Here is a 26077-nt window from a genome sequence, read left to right as displayed (position 1 = left end):
AGGGAATTAAGACATTTGGGGACCTATACAAAAATGGTATCCTAGAGTCATTTGAAAATCTCACAGCCAAATACAGTCTTAATAAAAAGCACTTTTTAAAATTTTTGCAAATCAAGCATTATATCCGAACAGAACAGGGGGGCAGACTTCTACCAGTTAAAAAACAACCCTTGGATGATACATTGAACAGCAAAAAGGAGCTCAAGGGGTTTATATCCCACATGTATGCTGGTATTAACAATCTGCTCATAAAAGAGGGGCTTAAGGTTAGGGAAAAATGGGAGGCTGACTTGTCTTACAACTTTAATGATGTTGATTGGACTGAGTTGTGTGAAAAAACCCAGCGCTTTTCCTATAATAGTAAACATACTAACCCAATATAATCTACTACATAGAGTTTATTACACCCCCGAAAGACTACACAAGAAAAAACAGACAATCTCTCAATACTGTCCAAGATGCAAATCTGAAGTTGGCTCTCTTCTTCATATGTTCTGGTCCTGTTCACAATTATTCAACTATTGGGAAACAATACTTAGAACCATATCTAAGATAACCAAAATAATTATTCCATCTGAACCAAGGTTAATTTTATTAGGGGACACATCGATGTTGCCTGTAACGGGCAACAAAACTAGATTCATAAGAATAGCTTTAACAACAGCTAATAAATGCATAGCTCTTAATTGGAAGAATGAGCTTCCGCCCCCACCCTCACTCTGGCTTAGCGAACTGACCTCTTGCATCCCCAATGAAAAAATAATGTACAATTTAAAACAAAGACCAGATAAATTTAAAGGAGTATGGGGTGGTCTACTAGATCATTTAAACACAGCAGACTTAGCTGATTGAAAGGTCATTATTACTTGCTATTACTACTTGTTATTACTACTATTTTTATTTTTATTATTTATTTTATTTAATCTTATTTAATTTAATTTAAATTTAATTTTTTTTTTTTTTTTTTTTGTAACTATTCTGTCTTGATCCAATTGTATTATGACTTGTATTTACTGTAAGTACATTTCTCGATTTACAGTATACCAGTAATGGGAAACGGGGAGAGGGAATGGGAGGGGGGTTTGGGTCGGGGGAAAAATACTATGTTCACAATAATTTACTTGTACAATTGTCTTGAACTTGTTTGAAAAATTCAATAAACAGAATGTTTAAAAAAAAAAAAGTTGAGAACAGAGTGAAAAATAATGGAGAATGATGAAACAGAACAAAATACTGGACAGGATAAAAGACACAGTCAGAGAAAAAATACTGCTATGACAGCTGAAATTGTGAAATGTTCATACTTGTCACAGTAGTAACTTGTAACTGAGAGTCATCAATATTCACTTTGACAAAACAATATGAATATGTTGGAATGGAATATTTAATATGTATAAATACATTTTGCCATATCTGTCAAGCTCACTCAGTCTCACTTCAGTTCAGACTGCACCTAAACTCTGAAGGGGTCTAATTCTGTGACATAAACCCAGGTGTGAATAAGAAGTGACAGAAGGTGACTTTCCTTAAAAGTGAATGTCAGCTTAAATTAGAACCCACTATGATAAACCACGCATCTCTTTGACACCAATATTTGATCAAATAATATGGAAAATAAAGCTTGATTTTACATAGTTATCGCCAGGACTGCAGACATGGCCTGAATTTAACATGTGTGTTTTAGGTAAACTTTTGGACTTAACCCCTACCACTGTACATAACAATATAGATACACAGATAAATAGTTATGGAGCTGGGGGAGGGAGGTAATATTCCATAAAAAAAACCCTCAAAATGACCTTCATGAAAGTTGTAAATTAACAAGAAAAAAACTCACAAATTTGCAGAAAAAAAACAAGAGACAAAAACTTAGAAAACTGATTTTTTTTTCTGTAAATGAACAACATCGTTTCACTTTGCAAGGATGAATTAACCTCATGACACCACAAGCAAGGCGTCTTGAGTTTTGAGCAAATATGTGATAGTTCCAGCCTGCTTGCCCAATCTTGGTTAATGCTTGCCCCCAGAGCAGGCACACAAAAACTCAATTTCTGTCCACTGGGTTTTGACATACATGTTTTTGGTGTTTGTGGCAGCGCCTATGGGTTGGGCTCAAAATGCGGAGTTTCAAGTTTCTTGCTCATTCCAGCTGCTAGTGGCGGTTCGCGCGTTGTGTGTCCAGCTCATTCCAGTTTGCACAATTTGAACTTTTCTGGCAAACCAATAACAGTAAAGTTGGGACACTCTGTAAAATACGGAATGCGATAATTTGCAAAACACTGAAACCCCACATGGAATTGAAAACAGCACAAAGACAACATATCAAATGTTGAAATGAAATTGTTTTTTTTTTTTTTTGTTAGAATTTGATAACGGCAACACATTGAAAAAGTTGGTCATGTTTACCACTCTGTTGCATCACCTCTTGGTTTAGCAACACTCTGTAAGTCTTTTGGAAGTGAGTAGACTAACTGCTGTCATTTTGAAAGTGTAATAAGAGTATACAAGAGAAAACAATACATAACAAATACACATAAAAAATATATTGCCGCAAAATATACTGCCAAAAATTCTGTAGAATTTCACAGACTATACACAAATTGCACATGGTGGATAAAATGACTACAGCATTAATGCTATTAGACAGAAATAAATGTGTGTGATGTCTCTGTAGACTACTATTGTGTACTGATATGTAAAGTACATATACAGGAAAAAGCAATATTGCAAGGTACTAGGTGTATGATAAATCACATATCAGTTCAAAAAACAGTCCACCATGGAAACAGTGCGAAATTAAGCAACGCTGGAGTTAAACACTGACAGCTTTTGGAATGAAGGACCTGCGGTGGTGTTCCTTCTTATACACTGGATGCATCACTCTTACTGAAGGAGCTGTTACGGGTCCCCCACTGTGTCATGAAGGGGTTGGAGCGGTTGTCAATGATGGATGTCAGCTTGGCTAACATCCTCCTCTCACCTACATCCTCAGTGGTGTCCAGAGGGCAGTCCAGGACAGAACCAGCTCTCCTGACCAGTTTGTTGAGTCTCTTTCTGCCCCTCTCAGAGCTTCCACAGCCCCAGCGGACCACTGCGTAAAAGACTTTAGATGCAACCACAGAGTCATAAAAGTCCTACTTACTCCAAAGGACCTCAATGTCTTCTCAGTAGATGGAGACGACTTTGGCCCTTCCTGTACAGGGCATCAGTGTTAGTGGACCAGTCCAGTTTATTGTTGAGGTGGACACCCAGGTATTTGTACTCCTCCACAATCTCAATGTCCAGACCCTGGATGCACACCAGTGTAGTTTTGGGGCTTTCCTGCAGAAGTCTATCACCATCTCCTTAGTCTTGCTGGCGTTTATGTGCAGGTGGTTTAGTCCAAACCAGTCGACAAAGTTAGTGATGACTTCTCTGTATTCCAAATCGTTCCCCTGCAATGCACATCCAATGATGGCTGTATCAGAACTGTGTAGACGTTCTGGAGGTGGCAGCTGGTTGTGTTGTGTTTGAAGTCCTGATGTGTAGAGGGTGAAGAGGAAAGGAGAGAGCACAGTGCTGCAAACTGCCACATCCAACCCGCAATCGCAAAGCCTCACATACTGCAGCCTGTTGGTGAGGTACTCGATGGTCCATTTATTTTATTTTATTTTTTTTATTTTATTCACTTTATTAATCCCAAAACTGGGAAATTATTCTCTGCATTTCATCCATCACTGATTTACTGAAACACACACATGCACATGCAACATGCAATGATACACACAGGAGCAGTGGGCTGCCGCATCAGGCGCCCAGGGAGCATATTAGGGGGTTAAGTGCCTTGTCAAGGGCACATCAGCCGGCTAATGGAGGGGGGGGGGGGGGGGGGGGGGGGGGGTGGATACTCCACCACACCCAAGTTTCTCTGCCAGTCCGGTGGGGGGAATCGAACCTCCGGTCACAAGCCGCTTCTCCAACCTCTAGGCCACGGCTGCTGTCAGGTGACAGTCTACTCCGGCTCCTTCCAGCTTCCCCCTCAGCAGTGATGGCTGGCTTGTGTTGAAAGCACTGGAGAAGTCAAAAAACAAAATCCTCACTGTGTTACCAGTGCTCTCCAGGTGGGAAAGAGAGCGATGGAGCAGGTAGATGATAGCGTCTTCCACACCAATGCCTGGTCAGTATGTGAACTGTAGGGGGTCGAGCTCGCTGCCCACCAGCTGACGGAGGTTGTAAAGTATAATCCTCTCCAGTGTCTTCACCAGGTGGGAAGTTAAGGCTACAGGCCTGAAGTGGTTGGGCTCTCTGGGATGCACAGTCTTTGGCAATGGAACCACACAGGAAGTTTTCCACAGGGCCGGAACTCTCTGCAGGCTCATACTGAAGATGTGCAGAGCACTTCCACAGAGCTGATCTGCACAGTCCCTGAGCAGTCTGGAGCTGATGCCATCAGGACTCTACTTTTACTATGGAGCCATGCTGTGCTGTCTGAGTTCCCAAAGATTGTGGCCATCTAATACTGATTTTTTGCCTCGTTCCTTGTGCACAGAGATCATTTCAGATTCTCTGAATCTTTTAATGACATTATGTACTGTAGACAGTGAAATCCCCAAATTCTTTGCAATTTTTTAGTGAGAAACATTATTCTATACACCCAATCATGTTACTAATCTGTTGCCAGGAAACCTAATACATTGTGAGATGTTTTATTTTAGCACTGTACAGCATTTCCAGTCTTTTGTTGCCACTGTCCCACCTTTTTGCCAGCATCAAATTCTAAATAACAATATATTTAAAAAAAAAACAATGAAATTTCTCAGTTTCAACATTTTATATGTTGTCTTTGTGCTATTTTCAATTAAATATGGTGTTTCCGTTTTTTGCAAATCATCACATTATGTTTCTAATTATATATTACATGGCATTCCAACTTTGAACAGTTACGAAAACCTGCAGCCACACAGCTGTTTATGGAATCAGTTTGACATTTCTGCTCTAAAGCATAGGGCCCATTACATCCACAGTGTAAGCACAAAACAAGGACCATTCTTTGCATTCTTGTGATGCACATGTTACCATTATTTTTTAAGAAAGTCAGCAACAACCCTTTAAGGAGTTTTTTTTTGTGGTGTGCAGCATGGGCTCCCCTCTCACAGACATACACAGCTTCATGACATTTGGAGCAGTCCTGGAGCTTTGCTGCCTTTAATTAGGACACTTCGTAACTGGCTGGAAGGAAAATGACTTTTTACCATAGCTGAACAGCTTCATGCTGTTGTGCGTGCTGGTGACAAAACACCAATACAAAGTTAGCCATCACATCTATGTGATCATCATAAGCCCCTTAACGCCGATTGTCGCGAATTCACATCATACCGCTTTAATCCACATTGCAGCCGAATCGCGCATGCATTCCTCTAATGCCGGTTTGTGCATATTCAACACACACCTAGGAACCTTTTGCAAGCACTGGTTTCTCGTTGGACCGGTTAAAGTGAAAGAACCCCTGTTCTATTTGTTGTTACAATGTAATGGTTGTAAGCAAATTTTGTGGCTGTTTTGATGAAATAAATGAATTTTGAATGGCTTTTATGATGCAAATGAATGAATTTTGAAAAAAAAGTATTTTATTGCATTTAAGCAATAAATGATGCAAATTAACGCCTGTTGTCGCTAATTTGCATCATACATAAATTTACATCTATTGTATGTGCTACAGAAAAATTAACAAACCCCTCTTAAATTAGGATCAATTTGAAAGCAAAAACACAAAGAATTATTTTTTTAATATAATTCTAAACAAATTCAGGCGTCAAGGGTTTAACATCATTGTTGGCTGAAACTGTAATATAAGATTAAGGATTAGGTTAAATAGCACGATATTTCTCCTTCAACTGCTTTGACATACAATTTAAAGTCAGTAATTTGGGTTATTGTCAACTTTTCAACAATTTTCAACATATTGCATGTCAATTTGCATATGGACAAGATAGGGTGACTGGATTGGTCAAAGAAACACAGGCCCTTCACCCAGGACACTGCTGACCCATTTAAGTTTCATCGCATTTTTACGTTGCATAACTAACGTAACATTAGCATACTTATTTAAACCCATGATCTTTTCCTAAGTACAGTTGTTGCCTAAACCTGAGTAAACTATAACAGTTTCAGAACATTAACAACATGAGGTCGAAGGTTAGGTACGACAAAGGTCTGCCTTTATCGTACCAGCTTCTTTCAGCTATTATCTGCTGCTATTGATGTTTCTATTGCCACCCATCATAGCAATCACAAAACCATCTGGGACCTGTCTCGGTAATCTTCAATCTTCATCTTTCATGTCTGATCACTGGCTAACAAATCATTTTTGCTTACTGATGTGATAATTGAAGAGAATTTGAATTTAGTGTTTTTAGTTGAAACCTGACTAAACAGCAGTACTGGTGTGGCAACACCGTTCGCAGCTTGTCCTCCAAATTATCTTTTCTTTTCAGTCAGCCGGACAATTTCTTCCAACCCCAGTTTCTTCAGGAATTGCCCTCTCTAGCTGCTGTTTCTGGAAGGATTTACACATTTCTGCACAGAATTCTTCATTATTATTATTATTATTATTATTATTATTATTATTATTAATATTATTATTTGCTACACAGTTTTCCACATAAAAACTAAATTCAAGCATCAAATTATTGAGCTCAATAAGGACATTCACGCTATTATTCGGGTTTTTGATATCTTGCATAATTTCAGAATTATTCAGCATTTTCCAGGAAAATTAAAAATTATTGACAGAATGTTCAAACTTCACACATTTTCACATTTTTTCCAGATCTTTTCTGCATTCAGTATTCAGTATTATTTAATTTTGAAATCTCATTAAAAATTTAAAAAACATTCACCTTTCTGGGGTGAAATGTTCAGAGCTCCTGGAGCCTCCTAGCGACAGGCATGCCAACCAGCTGTCACATTGGCTCCCATAGTACTGAGAGCACAAATTTCAGAAGGCAGAAACAGCCACTTTTATTAACTTTTCCTGATCTTGCATTTTCACACATGCATCTTCCACATGATGTGCTCAATAAGGTCTGCTCTTTCGTGTGATATCACAATTACGGCAGTGGGGGTTGGTACATTGGAGGTAGAAGCAGGAGTATTAGAGGTGCTCCTCAGCTAAAATCTACTTAAAATTAGCTGTCTGAGCCAGGACTCAAACAGCAGTCATAGTCACCATGGCAACCTTTGACTACAGTTGGGAACACACAACTGATTGAGATGACCAGTTAGTACAGTTTGATATGTAAACATATCACAGATATCCTCACATTTTTTTTCAAGCGTTTTTCAGGTCTTATCTGCTCATTCAGATAGAAACTCTGTTCAAACCTTAAAATGTTCCACATCTTGAGGTTAAAGAAATTATGAGATTTAGAGTTTTTCAGTTTTTCACTTTTCCAGATCGTCATATTCCTTCAGGTACTTCCTCAAACAAAGTTAACCCAGTTATGCAGTTTGCCTGCAGCCATTTGTCAAGCAACACAATTCATCTCCCATCTTACACACACACACACACACACACACACACACACACAGAAAGAGAGAGAGAGAGACTCTGAGTTGATTTTTTGTTTTTAAAGAAAATAGTTTGATTTTAAGTATGTTTGCTGTGAAGGTTGGTGTACATTTGTTTTGTGCCCTCTCATGTTAATGAACTTCAATCCAGGAGGGCTGCTTTGAGTACTACATCCCTGAGTTTGAAGGGTATTACAAATCTGTAAATGTATCATGACAAAAAATTACTGGCAAGTTAAACTGTAAAATTACTATCTTGTTTATGTTACAAAGTATTATTTTTGAACGTATTTGACTGTCCAGCGCATTGGATTGCTGGACATCACACTATGGCAGTGAAAGTTGAGCCAGGTTCAAATACAAAGTATTGTGCGTGTCTTCTTTGATACTTTTGTCCCAGACACTGTGTCCATCATTTTCACTCCTGATCTTATTTTGTTCCCAGTAGCTTTTTACTATAGCAGCTGAAACCTGGGAACGTCTATTTACTAACTATTCTTAAACAGTTCAGGCGTATGAAGAGGACTGTCACAAAATATTTAACATGTCAAAGAGTAGGAACACAGCTATAGTTACTGTGGTACACATTATTGCTGAATGTAAGCCATCCAAATACAAATGTACAAGCTCATAGCACTGTTGTAAGACGCGCTGGCCAATGACTGTTGAGAATCAAAGAAATATAGAGACAGGGAAGGAACAGAAAGAGGAGAAGACAAGATGAAGTGGAGGTGACAGTATAATGAGTTTCTTTTTCTTTACAATAATTTGTCTCTGCAACCTTATTTCCCTTCTCTCCCTCTCTCCCTCTGTCTCTCTTTTTCTCGTTCGTTGACAAAGCAGATCTGATTGATCTAGTTCAGTAGAGGCCTGGAGGTAAATGTCAGTTCTTCACTGTGCTGGGAAGCACTGCGTGGATATTTGTCTCACAATGTGGATTGTCCATCAGCCAGTCAGTGAGTAAGACTGTCAGTCAATCAGCCAGTTATTTAGCAAGGCAGCATCCAATTAGCCAGTGAGCCAGCAGTAGCTTGTAAAAAAAAAAGAAAAAATTACTCCATTCCCACCGGTTCCTTCTTTCACTGTCTGAACACCTCACAAATACATTAAAAAACGAGTACTTTTCTAAAACAGCGGACCACTGTAGATTTTAAGAAACACTCTCAAACAGGTGGAAATAGTGCATTTGCTGAGGACTGCTTTTAGCACAAGGTTAATCCACATTTGTTGCTGTAGTGAGTATTTGGGGCCACACGATGGTGTATGTTGGATTAAGTCAAAATATAGTACAGTGTGTTTGTTCGTGGTAAGGTACAGTGCCTAGCAGTGCAACAGTGTTGATGTGTGTTTTCTATACAACAATGGAGCTCTATGGCACAGATGAAAAAGACATGCTTTGGAAACACACAATGCTTGCTAGTAGCATACATTCAGTGTTGGTTTGGCTCTTTGTATGGGATTTGTTGACAGGAAAAAAATATATAGAACAAAGACAACCTTAGATTTAGAGGCACTTATTGTATGTTTGATCTGACTCAAATTTTAGCAGGCTAAAGTATTGGCTTGTTTGCTTGGTTGTGCAGCTGTGCATCACATCGAAAGAGATCATATAATATCATATCATATCAATCAATCAATATCAATATGGACATATCGCTTGCAAGCAACACTGTGAGCAGTGCCACCTCACATTTTTCTAACTTGAACACCAAACTATTAAAATTAGATATATGCCATGATGCATAAACTTCAGAATTCCATTTGTAATGATAAATGTCTCTACTGTCCGAGAATTGTCCCAGACACGGCATTTTTGTTTCCCAGGTCACCAGTAGAATGACATTCAAAGAACAGACTTAATACCAATGGGAATATAAAAAACAGGTATTTGCTTAAATGGGAGTTGCTCTGCTGCTGTCTGTACAACATTTGTGTGGATTTCATCTGGAAAATTATTTTGTTTGGTCAAACTGTATATTATTATACAGAATAGTTCTACACATAATAGCTAACTAGTATTCATATAAATAGCATAGCACTTATTAATGCGTTATTCTGGGGGTTAGGGGTATTAAGGTTTGGATTATAAAGATCTTAATTCACTTACAACGACTTCCTTGCTTACTATCAACGAACAGTAATTAGGAGGTCATTGAGTGAAAGCCTTCAGGCCAGGATCAGACCACACGATAGTTTGGTCTTTGACGATGGTCACCATGTCAGACCTAATGATCACAGTGCCATAAACTTTTGCCGTGTCTTGATCGGGTGAATTGTAGGACTACAGGTATGACCCTGACTAATCACAGCACGTCTGGTTTCACAGTCATGCACAAGTTCCGACATCACTCGGCAGGAGGGTGAAGCAACTGTCAATCAAACTGACAGAAGATACACCGAGAAGTTATTTTATGCTATAGTTATTTTATTTTGTCAAGGAGCTAGCTAGCTCCTTTACAAAACAGAGAGATGACTATAACATAGGGACTAGCATTATTTTTAAAGTCGTTCTTAAACTGGCCAATGTAGACTTTTGGAACTTTACACAGTTTTTGCCTGTTGACACTATATCAGCATTACTGTCACTATTAATTACTGTCACAGTCAGTGTCAATTCAGATAAAATCGCTGTTGCTGAAGGAATGTATAATCATAACGTTTTATCAACCTCATTCTACTTATTGATATAATGTAAGGGCATATTCTCTTTCCGTCCTTCTTCTTATTATTGTGTTTATGATGATGATGATTATTATTTTTATTTTCAAAAAAGTGACACAATGAATGTCTTTCAAGTGACCTAACACAAGTTATTGATCACGTGGTTACCATCTTAAGGCAACAGCCTGAATTTCCAGCTGTGCCTCATGGAAGCCCTCCACAGATGGAACCAGGACTGTGAAGCTGCATCTCAGCTACTCAGCGGACCTTGTTCACTGTGTCAACATCTACAGAGCAAAGGTGTTTATCAGCACTGCGGCTTGACAACCTACACCTGCTGTTTAACCTGGTGATTTTTTTAGCTTTTTAGATTTTTAGCTGTGATTTTCTATCTTTTCATCATGATGAGGTTATTTTTCTTATTCAAAAATAGAATAACCTTATGAATTTGTTGAAAGTTAATTTTTCTCTTCCTATTCTAAGAGAATAGAATCTATACTATTCTCTTAGAATAGGTTAGAATCTATACTTCAGGACAGGACGGTCCCTGCAGGGTGTAAATCCTGACTCAGAGGAAACTGATGAGGTGCAGAAGATGACTGGAAAGATGAAGACTTTGAAGATGCTAGCTTGGAACACACCATTGGGCTACTGGTCCTGTCCCCAGGCCCATCCCCTGTCACCAACAGGTCACCTGACATTCCAGCTCTCACTACCCCAGCTTCTCTTCAGTCCACTGCTGGTCCTTCTGGGCTGGCTTTTCCATCACTCCAGCAACACCTGAGCAACAACAGGTGAGTCTTTCTGGACATGCTTCAGTGGTGTCATTGTTTTGCTTGTAATAGTATTATTTTGATGATTTAATTTGTTGACACCACCATGCCCTCTGGCCTTCATTACTCCACCACCTTCCCAGCCACCCTCTCCTCGGCTGAGCCACCTGTCGTAACCTCAGCGGCACCTGAGCAATAGCCGGTTAGTCTTTTTGTGACAAGCTACAGTCTGACAGATGTTATTTTACTGCCTGTAATATTGTTTGTTTTTGATATTGATGTACTTATACTATACTTAGATTTCTAGACAGTCTAGCAATTTGGTGGGGCTGAGGACTGAAACTGGACAAACACTGAGCAACCAGCAGGCCACCACCATCATAGCCCTGTGACAGAGTCTTCTTCCATACGACCAGCAGCGAGTGGCATATGCTGCACGGCACCAGATGTGGCTGACAACAGGATGCTTGAGGTGTAAAAAGAAACCTGAATTTAAACCAAGTATGGAGAGCATGACACGTTGTGTCTTAAGATCAACAGGATCCCCTGCCCAGTGGTATAATCTTTGTCAAACTCTATAACATTCATAAGAGCCCTAAAAACCGAGCAGTTATGCACTGACAAGATGGAGACTATAGCAAGATCAGGCAGCTGGTCCGGTGTAATGGTGCAGTCATGCAGAACACTACTCTGCAGTTGTTTGATGTGAATCAAACAGCACTCATTCGGTGACACAACAAGTGACTAAGGAGGCAGGAATGTAGTATTCTGCTGCAAGAAGTCAACTTGTCTGCCTCTATTCCGGTTGCTCGGTGCCTCTCCCACCTGTACAGCTACGCCCCACAGCCTGCTTGTTCTATCAGCCCATTGCTGTTAGAATTTAATTGTTGTCCCATATAACAGGTCTGATATTTCAGAAAATATCACCATTACAGAAATAACATATTGCATATCCTGATAAATATTGTTTGTGCCTGGGAAAGTGTGTTGATATTGTTTTTAGTATATATTTTTTTATTAGTAGGACAGTGTTTCCTTGCTTTATTTATTGCATTAGTTTTCTTATTATGTTTATTTCATATATTTCTTTCATATTTTTTGTGTGTGTTATGATTACAATTTTGTGTGTGAGAATTAAGGTGTATATTTTAGCTATACTTCGACAGCGGTACTTTTGACTTATTTCTACTAAACATATCTGTAAAAACAGGAGTCGAGTTTAGCTTTCTGCAAACTCAATCAGATCATAAAATTACAACAAAGGAATAAACAGTTTTGCATTTCCACATTGTATGCAAGCATGCAAACTCAACATTTAGACGAAGCAGCTGCAGTGTTGCAGTTATTCATTTCATTTGTTGTTAATTAGTTTGCCTCCCTGAATTGCATCTTTTTTCTAAAGCATACACACACACACACACACACACACACATATATATATATATAGCATGAGTGATCAGAAATGTACTCTGAAGATGTCTGCAGGGCTCTCAGTGCTCAATGAGGCGCACCACAAAATGATTCTGACTGTAAGATAAAAGAATGGAAAAAGAATATGGAAACATGCTGAAAGCAGTGTGTATGAAGCAGAAGACACTGAAGGGGAAAAGTGCACATAGGAAGGATGGATGGCTGACGGGCTGGCTGGAAAGCTGTCTTGGATGAAATCGCACTGCTGCTGTAAGAACAAATCAGCAATTCAGAGAAGCAGCAACAGAAAGCCGATCCTACTGTAAGGTAAAGAATGGAAAGATGGAGAGGACGGCAGGGAGATTAGTTTTATAAACTTTCGCTGTTGTGCAAAACTGGAGAGAAAAAGGAGTGACTGAAAAGGGAGACTCTGACTGGTAATGCTAAATAACAGCACTAATTACCACCCCTGAGTGCCAGCTCTTAATCCACAGGGTTGTTGCACAGGTCATGGGAGTTTGCTTATCTAATTTGAAGGAGTTTGGTGGACTTGGAGAAAGTTTACAGCTGTGCCCCAGGAACACAGGAGTAGGGCACAGAGGTATAACCGGAGTGAGAGCTGTGTCTGTATTCTCTCAGCGGCCATTGGGCTCCACCAGGGGTGTCTGGTTAAAGGACCTCAGAACTGCTTCTCTGCCCTCTGCAGTGATTCTGGTCATTAGCACAAGTGTTCTGTTCATGCCATATTTTTATTATACTATTGCTAAGCAAAAAACACTTTATCTTTTTTTTCTCAAACTTATTGTACATAGGATACCTTCTTTTTGAATTTTTTTATTTCTTTTTGTAGTTTGCCCAGTTGTATTGTTCTTACTTGCACCTACTGCTGTTTGCAGGATTTGGCAGTGCCCGTCCTTCTAGTTTCCCCTCCCTTGTGTTTTGCGTGTGTCTCTTTTTCCCTATGTGTCTATTTCTTTGTTTGAGCCAAGCTGGGCGTGGTTACCTGTTGCCTCCTGCTGCCAGCCTACCTACACACCTGAGGGTCATTAGACAATCAAGTCCTCCAGCATATAAACCCTGGGTCTTGCTAAGTTTGTGGCCAACATCTTAGCACCACTGGTTGGCAAAACGGCACACCACATCCAGAACTCAATGGACTTTGTAAATAAGGTCCGGGACTTAAAACTAGACCAATCAGAAACAATGGTTTCCTTCGATGTCACATCGTTGTTCACATGCATTCCAACTCAGGATGCTGTGGACAGTGTGGAACAGTGAGACAGCAGTTGTTACAAGACAACACTTTGCAGAACAGAACTACTCTTAACCCGGAGCAAATATGCCATTTACTGGAACTCTGCCTAAAAACCACCTATTTTCAATTTAGGGGAAGGTTTTACAGGCAAAAACATGGGTGTGTGATGGGCTCAACAGTATCCCCCATTGTGGCTAATCTTTATATGGAGAACATGGAAAGAACAGCTCTGAACTCTTTCAGGGGAACAACACCAAGTCATTGGTACAGATATGTGGATGACACTTGGGTAAAAATCCAAAGGCAAGAAGTGCAAGCCTTCCCCAAGCACATTAACTCAGTGGACAAGAACATCAAATTCACTCGAGAGGATGTCAAGGACATGAGTTTGCCTTTTTTGGACTGTGATGTCCACATTGGAGAGAACAGGCGCCTCCAGATTTGGGGTTTACAGAAAACCCACTCACACAGACCAGTACCTCCTTTTTGACTCACATCACCCACTGGAGCACAAACCAGGTGTTATCAGAACTCTCCAACACAGAGCTGATAATGTTCCAACCAGCCAACAGGCCAGAGACAAGGAACACAAACACCTGAGGGGGGCCCTCAAAACCTGTGGTTACCCCAGCTGGTCCTTTGTGAAAAGTTCAGCTGCTTCCAGAAAGAACAGGGTGACAGAAGAGGAAAAGAGGGACAGACGACATAACATCGTCATTCCATATGTGTCTGGTGTATCGGAGAAACTCAGGCGAATCTTCAACAAACACAACATCCCGGTACATTTCAAACCTGGGAACACTCTCAGACAAAGGCTGGTGCACCCCAAAGACCGGATACCTCACACTCAGAAGAACAATCTGGTGTATGCAGTCCAGTGCAGTGAGGAATGCACAGACTTGTATATTGGGGAAACCAAACAGCCACTGAGCAGACGCATGGCACAACACAGAAGGGCAAACTCTTCAGGGCTGGACTCAGCTGTTTACCTGCATCTCAAGGAGAAAGCACACTCCTTTGAGGATAAAAATGTGCATATTCTGGACAAAGAAGACAGATGGTTTGAAAGAGGAGTACGAGAAGCCATCTATGTCAAGGTTGAAAAACCATCTCTGAACAGAGGGGGAGGTCTGAGAGACCACCTATCTCCCACATACAATGCTGTCCTTTCATCTCTCCCAAAAAGATTCAAAGATTTAGCCTCACGACACTAACGAGGCAAACGACAGTCATTGACATCCTAGGGTTGCACCCCACCCCGCCTTAATGGGGGGATCGTTTGTCTCACAATAGAGTGATACCATTCTTGGTTTTGGGGGTTGGCCTCACTCAGGGGATAAATACTTGAACCTAACACCATTGCATTGGACTAGAGCTGTCCTATCTTGTCTGGTTGCGTACGAACTGATGAAGCCTGCTCGGATGAGAGGCGAAACGTCTTCCAAGACAAACTGACGAGGTCCAGTTGCGAATGATTGAATGCCCTAAAGCTTACAATGACCTGGATGAATGAGAATATTCACAGGCAGATTACACTGTGAGATGCGGACAAGTCTGGGCCAGATGTACATGTGTGTTATGTCCAGATATTCTTTAGAACAATGACTAAATGGTTGATTTAAAAAAACACACTCCGGGAGTCAAAACAGGAGATCGTATGGGTTTAAATGGAGCAGCAGAGCAGGGCAGCTGGTGCAAGATCCCTCTTTATTTAAATTTGGTGGGGGCTAACCCTTTAAAATTGAACTTTGACGAGAGGAGAAAGGTTTGTCAACAAAAAGATCCAAAAATGTGTCTCCTATTCACCGTTTGGATTTTACGGCAATTTTTGAAAAAAAAATCAGGCGATTTCTCACTGGCTCTGTCACTCTAACTAATGATGTCATCCACTCTAGGGGGAGAATTTCTGAGCATTTTTTGAGAAACTTTATGGTCTTCAGATGGTCATAGCTTGAAAACCGTAAGAGATATCAAAAAATGTGCTGAGGTTCATTTCGACACGACAAAATTATCTACGTTTTAAAGTTTGAATGAAGTCTCTAGGAGAAAGTATGGGTTACAAAGCAGAATTTTTTTGAGGAAATTTCCAATTCATTTCTTATGGGAAATTCTTCGCAGTTTTTTGAGTATAACTTTGCAAATTATTGACGAAAGAGCTATAAAAGTTGTAGCACACCATTTCTGATCGAGCAGCACGTTTTGATGTATAATTTGCGAGGGTTTTCTCAAAGCTGCTGGACTAGTTACGCGCCGAAATTCTGGCGGAAGATGAAAAATGGGAAGAAAAAACGCGAGAGATTACAATAGTGCTCGAGCCACTATAGCTCAAAGAGCTATAGAGGCGAGTGGCTCTTGTGTTGCCTTGTGCCACTAATTACATTTGACTGCCCACCTGTGCAACGATAACTTCACCCTCTCTCATAATGTCTAATGTGATTGCCTATTCTAAACAAGCTAAACATAGCAGTAATAGGGATGAGTGGTTGTATCAGTTTTAAGGTCAAACGATTAGTTACTACAACTTTTACCACTAAAAAATTGAATGAATGCAACCGTAGATTAAGACCGAGCATGCCCATGCCACTATAATTTGAAAAAGGAGTCACTCTTCTTCTGCCTTTTCCTTTTGTGCATTTTCCTCATGTGCCACATGACAAACTCATTGTCAGTGGCAAACTGATGCTAATGCTAGCATGTACTAACAAGGTAACCAACAATTGTCTGCTACAGACTGACACAATGTAAAGAAACTGTCCTTGCAAAGTAATCATACATTTTTAAAAATGCAACAAAGTGCTGTTGAATCAGAATGAATCCAAAGCCTGAAAAGGTAGGAACAGTTCTGCTAATGTTACATAATGTGTTTGACATGGATTGTTTTGAATATGCAGATCTTGAATTTACATTGCTTACTATTGAATAACTACTGTCATGATTTTACATTTTCAGTAAAGTGGCACCATGGGGAGTGTTGTTTTTTGAGTGAAGGAGTCTAGTGTGCACACACAATGACCACCTATCTTTATATAAGTCATTAAAAGAACAACAAAAAAAAAAAAAAAAAAACAGAACCTACTTAGGATATTGAGATTATGACACTAATTGTCATGCCCTCCACCTCTGGCACCATCGAGTGGCAGTACCTCTTCCTCCTTTCCCTGGCAGTGTGAGCATGACTGCCACGCTGGTGGAGGGCAGGCGCAGCTTGTCATAATTACCTGATTGTCTCCAGCCGCGACGGGGAGTGGTCTCCTCACTTGAAGCATTCACCAGCCTGTATATAAGACTCCAGCAGACCACTACTCGACGCCAGTCCGTAAACGACCTCCAGTCAGTGCACCCAGGCCCAGTTGGTAATTTTGACTTGTGTTCTGAAAATTCTGCTTTGTAACCCTGTTTTCTTTCTGCCTAGTTCCGACCCTCTCTGCCGCCTGAAGACCCTCCTGCCACACTCATCTGCCTCTGATTGTCCTGCCTGGAAATTCCCCTCACTCACCTCCATTACAAGCCAGCAGCAGCCACACTGCCACGCCACACTGCCACGCCACCCAGCCCCCGGCGTATTCCCTTTCATTTCCCATTTCTGTCTGTCAGTAAGCTCCGATCTGTTGTTGATTGTTTCAGTTCAGCCTGTATAGGATCTTCAGTTTATTAGCCTTGTTAATCTTTTCAGTTCTCCGTTCTAGTTTTGTTTTCTAGTAGTTTTTTTGCCTAGTCGTTATGAGCACAGGTAGTTTTGACCACGACTGTCCGTTGTGTCTTTGTCCGCGTTTGGGCCTCTGAACCTGATCTGTGACACTAATGTTTTTTTATGGTTATGTATCATATGACAATAAAAGATGAAATGCTCTGTATTATGACCAGATTAAGGTTAATGCACACACAGACAAGAAGGTTAACTCTTGGACTGTACAGGTGAGTCTACAGGACTGTCCCCTCTTTGATAGCATAGCACAGTCACACTCCAGCATTGCAAAAGTCATGACATGAATAATAATACTGAGAAAATAATTTGTAATATTTTTAAATTATATTTGCCGTCTGATACACAGCAGAATTGGGTCTGGAAATCATTTGTTTTACTAATGGTTACAATCTGTGTCACATGAAGACACATATTTATTTGCGAATAGAGGAGGTGAAACATATTTCAAGATTGTCTCATGGACAATCTTTTTCTTGTACTGTCTCAACTCTCAGTCGATCATGAGCATGAATGGATGTGCAACACTTCTACACAGTGGTCTGCTGGGGCTGTGGAAGCTCTGAGAGGGACAGAAACAGACTAAACAAACTGGTCAGGAGAGCTGGTTCTGCCCTGGACTGCTCTCTGGACACCATTGAGGACTTGGGTGAGAGGAGGATGTTAGCCAAGCTGACATGTATCAACCCCTCTCATCCTCTGCATAAGTAAGTGGAGGCCCTCAGTAGCTCCTTCAGAAAAAGACTGCTGCATCCACTCTAAGAAGGAACACTAACGCAGGTCCTTCATTCCAACAGCTGCCAGATTATTGGGTAAAAAATTGGGTAAAATTATCTCTTAATTGTTGGTAGGTAACACCTGATAATTACTAATAAAAGTTAATTAAGGAGTAACAGCAATGCCTTAAGGGTTCAGTGTTGGTGGGTCAGACAAAGCCTTTATTAAGTTAAAAGGGTCTATAGTGTTCAGACCAATTAGGGTAAGTTGACTTGTAACTGTTTTGTATTCTATAAGGTAAACAACATTTTGATATAGTTTGATATTAAAAATAAACATATAACATAATAAACATTTGTTCAAAACTAACAAGCATTTCTTCAAAGTGTTTTCTCAAAAAAGCTATGAGACAAGCAGAAACTTAGAGGGGCAAAGGGAGAAACAGACAACAGACACATAATAAGTGACAGAGGGGGAGAAATGGAGAGGCACTGACGAGACAGACAGACAGTAACAGACATACAAGAGACAGATAAAGTGAGACAGAAAGAGATACTGAGCATGAGATGTTCATGCTTATTTGTCTAAATTCTATTTAAGTATATCTTAAACAGCTGGTATGAAACAGAATGAATACAAGACATGTTTTATAAAAGCAACAACAACAAGATTCTGTGAGGTTAGTCATTGATTTTGTTGGTCAATAGGTAGAATTCAGATCCCGATTCTCACTTGACTGTAAACAACTGATACTGAATACTCGGCTGCAGAGGATCAGACATCTTGCATTGGTCAAGTAGTCAAGCAGAGATGTCATTGACATCTCAAGGTACTCAAGGGTTGTGTTTTCAGATACCTACGATCACAAGTCTGTTGAATCGAGGTGGAAACTGCAACATATAGAAAGTGGGCACTCAGCAATGGGCATACTGAACCAGTACACCCTCTCAAAAACAGCACCAGAACATTGTAATCTAACCTTGTTCTACTGCAAAATAACATTTAACAACTACCAATTTTGAGTTTTCCAAGAGTCATGCGTCAGCTATGTCTGCTAGCACTGAATTTGCTGAACCATCAGTCAAAAGAGAAAATACTGTTTGTAGGTGGTGTACTAAGTTTACCACAATGGCTCTGTCAGCTGTGTGGTACAAGTCCTCTCACTTTAAAACAGGGATGTCAAAGTCAAATACACAGAGGGCCAAAGAAACAGATTTGCTTCAAGCCGAGGGCCGGACTGGTTCAAAACATATTTTAATAATTGCACATAGCCTATTAAACTAAGATCTAACACAATGTATATTATTTAATGATTAAATGAACAATCCAATATTCTTTTATGGCTCTGTCAGTAATTTCAAGTGTAAACATTTTTCAACAGGCACACAGACAAAAACAAACTTCTTTCAAAGAAAAATCACATGTCCTGTGCATTAAATGAATAAAGCAATATTTTCTCATGGCTCTGTCAGTAATTAAGGGAAAACATTTTCAACAGGCAAACAGCAAAACAATAAATGTCCTTCAAAAACAATAGTAAAATGAGAAAATAGAAATAAAAAATCTAATCAGTTGTATTCCTTCTCATGGCTCTTATCTGCAATTTTCCCTGAGTTTAAGTCTACAACAAATCTAATTAAATAAAATAAATTAAAATACAAGAATCTATAGGTCACAGACAAAACAATACTTTCCTTTTTGGGGAGTGGGTAACTGAAAGTTAACATCTGTTCTGGCAGCTGATGAACAATGAAGCCGAACCCCGTGTGCCGCGCTGCAGTGAGTTCGTTGGCTACTGTTGCATTGTGGGGAATGTAGTATTGGTGCGTGCAAAACACCAGCGGGTGGCTGCGGCCAGTTCTAATACTAATCAAATATCATCCGGGGGGCCACATATAAATCATTTGTGGGCCGCATCCGGCCCGCGGGCCTTGACTTTAAAATATGTGATGTATATAAATAATATCAATAATTATGATTGTATAAAGGATATTACTACATGGGCATGGAAATTTTTTTACAATTTGTTTGCAAATTTATACATTCTATTTTTAGGACTTTATACAGCATCCTAGCTTCTTTTTTTGGAATCATGGTTGTAGAATGATAAATGAATTAACGTAATGTAATCTTTATTGGCTAAGAATGTATATACACATATACAAGGAAGTACATACAATACAAGTTTTTTTTTTCTTGCTGCTCTCAATGAACAGCTCCAAGAACAGTGCTGATGATAATACATGCAGTCAAGTTTCAAATGATCTAGGAGTAAAATATGAAATCACTGTCAGTTAAAGTTGCTTTGAACTTTTTTACCTAGCATGTTGAAAACATTTAGTTTTTAGTTTACCTTAAAATAAAACTTTTATTTCTTTTTTTTTTTTTTTTCAAAGTTACCAAAGTAATGGTCCACACTTGCTGTGGGATGAAAGTCCACTGTTGGTAATGTATATGTGTATATGGGGGGGTTTGAGCGGCAGAAAAGACAGTAAAGAGAGTAAAGGAATGGGAGGAGAGAGTTAAGGTTGTGGTCTTTATGTGCTACTTCTAGTGTTCCCTGTGAAAATGGTGTTATTGCCTGGTGGCTGTGACTTTGCTGCTCGACTTGTGTGAGAGTGTCTGTGTGTGTGTGTGTTCGTGCATGCATGTGTGTCAGTGTGTGTGCATGCGTGTATGTGTGCATGTTGACAAGGACACATTGCCTGGTAGTGACAGCTGGACAGAGACAAGACAGCCATGGGAAATATAATTTCTGCTTGTTAAACAACACACACACACACATGCACACACACATACACACATGCACACACATCAGTGTAGCCAGCAGCTCTTAGAATCCCTGAACATCTCCCTCAGTAGAGATCAATCCTCAAAGGAACATTTCAGTCCTCTATTTATTCTGAGTTGAGGACCAAATCAGTTTGAATTGTATCATGTTAAAATGTTCTTTTAGCATGATGGTAGACGGGATTACAGTAATTCAGTGATAAACATTGGTAATTGGTCATTTGTTATTAACACACTAAAAGTATTGACTTTTGGGATACATCAGTCATTTATTTGGCTCTGAAAGATATTCAGGTCTGTAGTTTGAGGACAATAAGTTCCTGCAGGTGAACAACAGGTGTTTAGAATGAGTTCAGGCATTGACAAAATAGCACTGGAAATCAGTGTGCATGGCACGTTCTTCTCTTCTTAATGTTCTTTTCAGCAGGACTGTCTAAAAGTCCTGGTGATAGCACCATCTGATACAGTTTAATGTGTTACCGCCTGGCAAAAACAATGTCTTTCCCTAAAAATGTCATAATTTATGCAAATTTCTACCCACGTTAAACAACACCTTTGTGGTAGCCACAGTCGAGCCCCTGTACGTCCCTTTGTTTCCTGCTTGTTTCAGTCATATCTTGCAACTGTTACTTTGGTGTGGTGCTAGCTCAAAAGTCTAAGGGATAATAATAATAAAAAACTACATCAATCAAACTATATTTGTGGGGAATTGGGGGATGCTGGTAGACAAATGATCAAAATCAGAAGTTGCAATATGATTAGTGATTACCTTTACTTTACAGATGAAGTGTGAGGATATGAGAGAGAATGTAACTAATCAGCAGTGGGATTACAGCCTGCTGCTGATTAGACAGGTCATTGCTGCTGGACTCCAACTCCAAGATCAGGAATGTATGACAGGACAGAAAAAGCTTTGGCCACTAACCAGGACAGAAATCAGGACAGAAAGTGTGAACTTCTATTACTCATGCTGTGGAAGCAAAATGTTCCACATTATTGCAACTCCACTCCACACAAGGTCAAGTAGTGTTCAGTAAGTTTAAGTCGAACTGAAATTTGAATTCCCCTCCCTTTTTTTGTGGGATAAATAAAGATCATAATCCCACTCCAGCTCTCGTGCATATTTTTCCAAAGAGTAGGATCACATGTGAACGTGTCCCAAATCAGAATGACACAGATTGGATTCTATGTGAATTGTGCTTTTCATTCTGTCAAATAAAGCAGATCTGAGGAGCATGAGCTAAAAAAATGGATTTGGGCCACTCAAGTAATCTTTGACATTGACTGGTTATCAGCAAACAAGCAACTGCAACAACAGTGACACGTTTTTAGTACCTTCCCCCTTGCTGCCACACAGTGGCATGCACTGGATGAAAATAATGAGGTCTCTTTTTCCTAGAACAGAGGAGTGTAAACTGACTGGAGCACAGATACTTTTTGACTTGGCGAGAGAACATTTTAGCCTTCATCACCGAAATGGGCTGTGATGCCAATAGCAAACTCACTCACAGCACTGATCTCCATCCTCGGCCAGCTGAAATGGAGGGGGACTCTGAAAGTGCAGTGTATGGGGATCATTCTACCATAATAACCAACGTCACTGCTCAGGTCCCAGTAATAATACATACATTTGATCAGATTGTATTGTAGTTGATATGTATGACTGAATGGACTGAATGTCCCTCATAACTAAATCAGCTACGTGGCATATGCAGGCATGTTGGAGACCGTGAGGGTTGGTAAATGGTCAAAGAGAGGGGGTAGCTGTGTGTGCTCTGCACTCTTGTGGTAAGAACTGGCCAGTTTGTTTTTACATAAACAGTTTTGTAGGAACAAAGCTGCAAATGTTAAAGAACAGAGTATGTGACTTCAGATCATTTGTGGAACATTGTAAAGATCATGTGATGCATTATGAGCCTTCTGAATTTACACAAGTAGAAATCTGTAATGCTGAATTTGAATTATATCATAGGCTACACTCTTTAAATTCTGTTAATGATGGAACATTAATAGTTGAATGGAACATTGACTACTACAGAAAACCAACATGTACTTTTTTACATATTGGTTTTACAAGTTCATTCTAATGGTTCTTTCAGAATTTTGGATTCATCCCCTCTCCGTATGAGAATAAATGGAAAGACACTCCCCTGCTCTACCACAAAACTCCCAATATCATCCCTTCAGCAAATGAAAACAAAAACACACAGTGTAACCCCTTTTTTCTAGCTTTAGGGTTAGGGTTTGATAGTTTGATAGGACAGACAAAGAGGGACAGGAAAGGGGGCATGACTTGCAGCAGTTGACCATGGATTAGGAATCGAACCCAGGCCACTGCAGTGGGGACACAGCCCCAGTATATGGGCAGCCATCACCTAATACAGTAGTCACTCTTTATTAGTATTGACCTTCATGACATGTCATGCACTAACTTAGTTAAGCAAAAGCCAATTCATGGAGTCATACATTGAGTTATGCATTAACATATGACTCAGACATGTAGCCTCATTATAAACCGTTACAGAAATGTCACTCACACACACATGCTTGCACATGCACATGCAAATGCACACACACACACATACTCACACACATACATTGCCTGAGGCTCTTTGAGTCATGGAATAGCGCGTCTGTAAAAAGCTATATTAGCTGACTGCATCAAGGACAGCTGGATTATTTTCTGTGACTAACTACGAGGTGAAGGCTGATCTGCTACTGTATATTTCACATTGTTTCTGTGTTGTTAGAGAGCACATGACCTTGAGACGAGATAATGATTGTATAATGTGCAGAGTCAAACAGAGCATAGACTTGTACAAATAACTGTACATTTAGTAGAATATCTATGTTTTTTGTCAGACCTTTTGTCTTGTCAGTACCTTTATTTGGATATTTTCCACTATTAAAAGCTTTTGCAATGCACCATTACAAAATAATGTAAATCAGTGATATTTGATTTGATATGTCAGATGTTGTATATATAAACGGAAAACAGGACATTTTTCATAGTAAAGATAAAATTTAAAAATCAGAAAGTTTGTGCAGTCTCATAGATGGACAATGTCATGGAGATGCCTTTAAAATTCTATTTTGCACTGACAGTTCTTATTACTTGTCCACTATACACTGCTACTGACATGTCTGTGATGAGATAAAATCAACACTATTTTTCCCACAATTCCAGATGCAGTTTGGAATATGCATACATTAACATGGTGAAACAGACAAGAAAAGTTCACATCGTAGTCATCTCCCTAATTTGAGTATTTGTATTTTATATATGTGACTGAAATGAAATACAGCAAACAAACACGTGACAGCATGTATAATACAAAGTGTAAATGTCAGTAAAACCCATTGTTTGCAATGTCACATACGTTTCACACTTCCTGTGGTCATTATGCTACATTCACAGCTTAACAAATCAACAAATAACAAATATGAGCAACCGAATAGGATGAACCATTCATGTCAGACCTCCCATTTAATTTCAAGTTAGATTTCAGGAATTTCTCACAGGAACAATATGACCCACATGGCTAATTTAAAAAGGTGCTTTACACTCATTATTTGTGTATGGTTGCTGACATCATCGTTCAACAAGGAGCTTTCCCATTTTCACTGACATTGCATGAATCCAGCATTTGCAATTTAATCAAGAATAACATTTTGATAGTGCCACATATCCAAACACCACAGAACTGAAACCAGTCACAAACATGTAACATGTTTCTGTTTCACAGGGGGGATGAGGTAACGGTGGAAAGGTTTGAAGGTGAAACACATCTTGAGCATTCCTCTGTTGGGTGAAAACTGCACTCAACCATAAGCACATAATTTATGACGGAAATTAAGAGTGACTGTTCAATTGTTCCTGACACAACACAAACTCACTGACATTAGATGGACTAACATCCTTTTATTGATATGGCACAACACACTCCCTCTTCTGAGGAATTCAGAGTTACTAAAGTACTGGAGAAATCTCTTTGAATTGAAACAAAGACACTACAGATACAGTATATCACTGAAATAAAGTTGTAATGTAACATTGCATTATGTCATTCTGCCTTGGATAATCTTGCTTACTTGATTATTGGAGAATTCTGTCAGGTTAACTCCGTCCATTTAAAGAGCTGAAGAAAGGAACCTTACCTCTGCTGGAGTTATTTCCTCGATGCTCAATGGGTTTGTCCTCAAGGACTGGAGGTTGTGTCAGCCCATTCACACCTTGCCTTAATCCACCTGAGGAAGTCGGGCTTTGGTTGTGGGCTGGTATGGGTCTCTGAACCAGGTTTCCCTCACTGCCTGCCCTCATCAGCCTCTCTCCGATCCTCAGCATGCATGAGCGATTATCCAGCAGCTTCTTTCCCAACATGGGGCTCTTAGACCCTGCTGATCCAGGTCGACCCAGAGGGGAAGAAAATTTGGACATCTTCCCTGCTGTGCTGAGCAGAGCGCTGGTTAGATGCTCCAGGGTTAGTCTGGGTCCCTTGTTCGTTTGTCCCTCTTTTCCTCTCTCTTTAGCTCTGCTTCATTCTACATTTGTGTCTCTTTCTCAGTTTGCTGGTCTCCTCTCTCCCCCTCTTGTTTATTGTCCCTCAACTCTGTCTCTTATTTGTTTCTCTCTTTTTTTGTCCTTGCTTTTCATCCTTTTTTCAGACTGTAGTATCTCTGTACCATTGGACCTCTTGTTTAAGGCAGCAATCAGTGTGCAAAGAAGTGGCTGTTCACAGAGCGTAAAGCCAATTCACCCTGTATTATTCCCTCTCCTTCTCCCGCTGTCTCTCTGTCAGCAGTGTGCTCCCTACGCAAGCCTAAACTCCAATGGAAAAGCTCTCTGTCTCCCTACACATACTTTCCTCTCTCCCTGCCACCTCCCCTTCTTTCTCTCCTTCTCTTTTTCCCACTTCGAAATCTATCTTTTCCTTTTTGTTTCTTCTCCTCTCTCTTCTCATTTCTTTCCACATCTACTGTTGTCACTTTACACCAGGTTTACACCTTTTTCCAATCAAGGGCCGTTTCAGTTTTTATCAAATCCTTTAAGGGCCATACTCTGGTGCCCCAGACATTTTTCACAGCTGTGGCACACGGGGGTTCGGGCTCACAGGTGATCAATTGGGCAGCACTTGAGAACTTATTATGTATATCTGATGGACAGAAGGGGAAGGAGTTTTTTTCCAGGTGTAGGTCAGTCAGTCTTGAGCAAAACCAAGT

General features: G+C 39.9%; 1 protein-coding gene across 1 annotated transcript in view; it reads right to left on the bottom strand.

Annotated features, from left to right (window-relative positions):
• Window positions 1-25295, bottom strand: part of LOC121614784 (sickle tail protein homolog) — a 76343-nt gene extending 51048 nt beyond the window's left edge. Inside the window, exon 1 of the mRNA XM_041948853.1 lies at window positions 25016-25295. Within this exon, the coding sequence (XP_041804787.1) occupies window positions 25016-25295 (280 nt within the window). The remainder of the gene's footprint in view (window positions 1-25015) is intronic.
• Window positions 25296-26077: the final 782 nt, after the last annotated feature.

The sequence above is a fragment of the Chelmon rostratus genome, chromosome 12 (assembly GCF_017976325.1).
Source record: "Chelmon rostratus isolate fCheRos1 chromosome 12, fCheRos1.pri, whole genome shotgun sequence".
NCBI lineage: Eukaryota > Metazoa > Chordata > Actinopteri > Chaetodontiformes > Chaetodontidae > Chelmon > Chelmon rostratus.
This window is presented reverse-complemented; position numbering and strand designations above follow the sequence as displayed.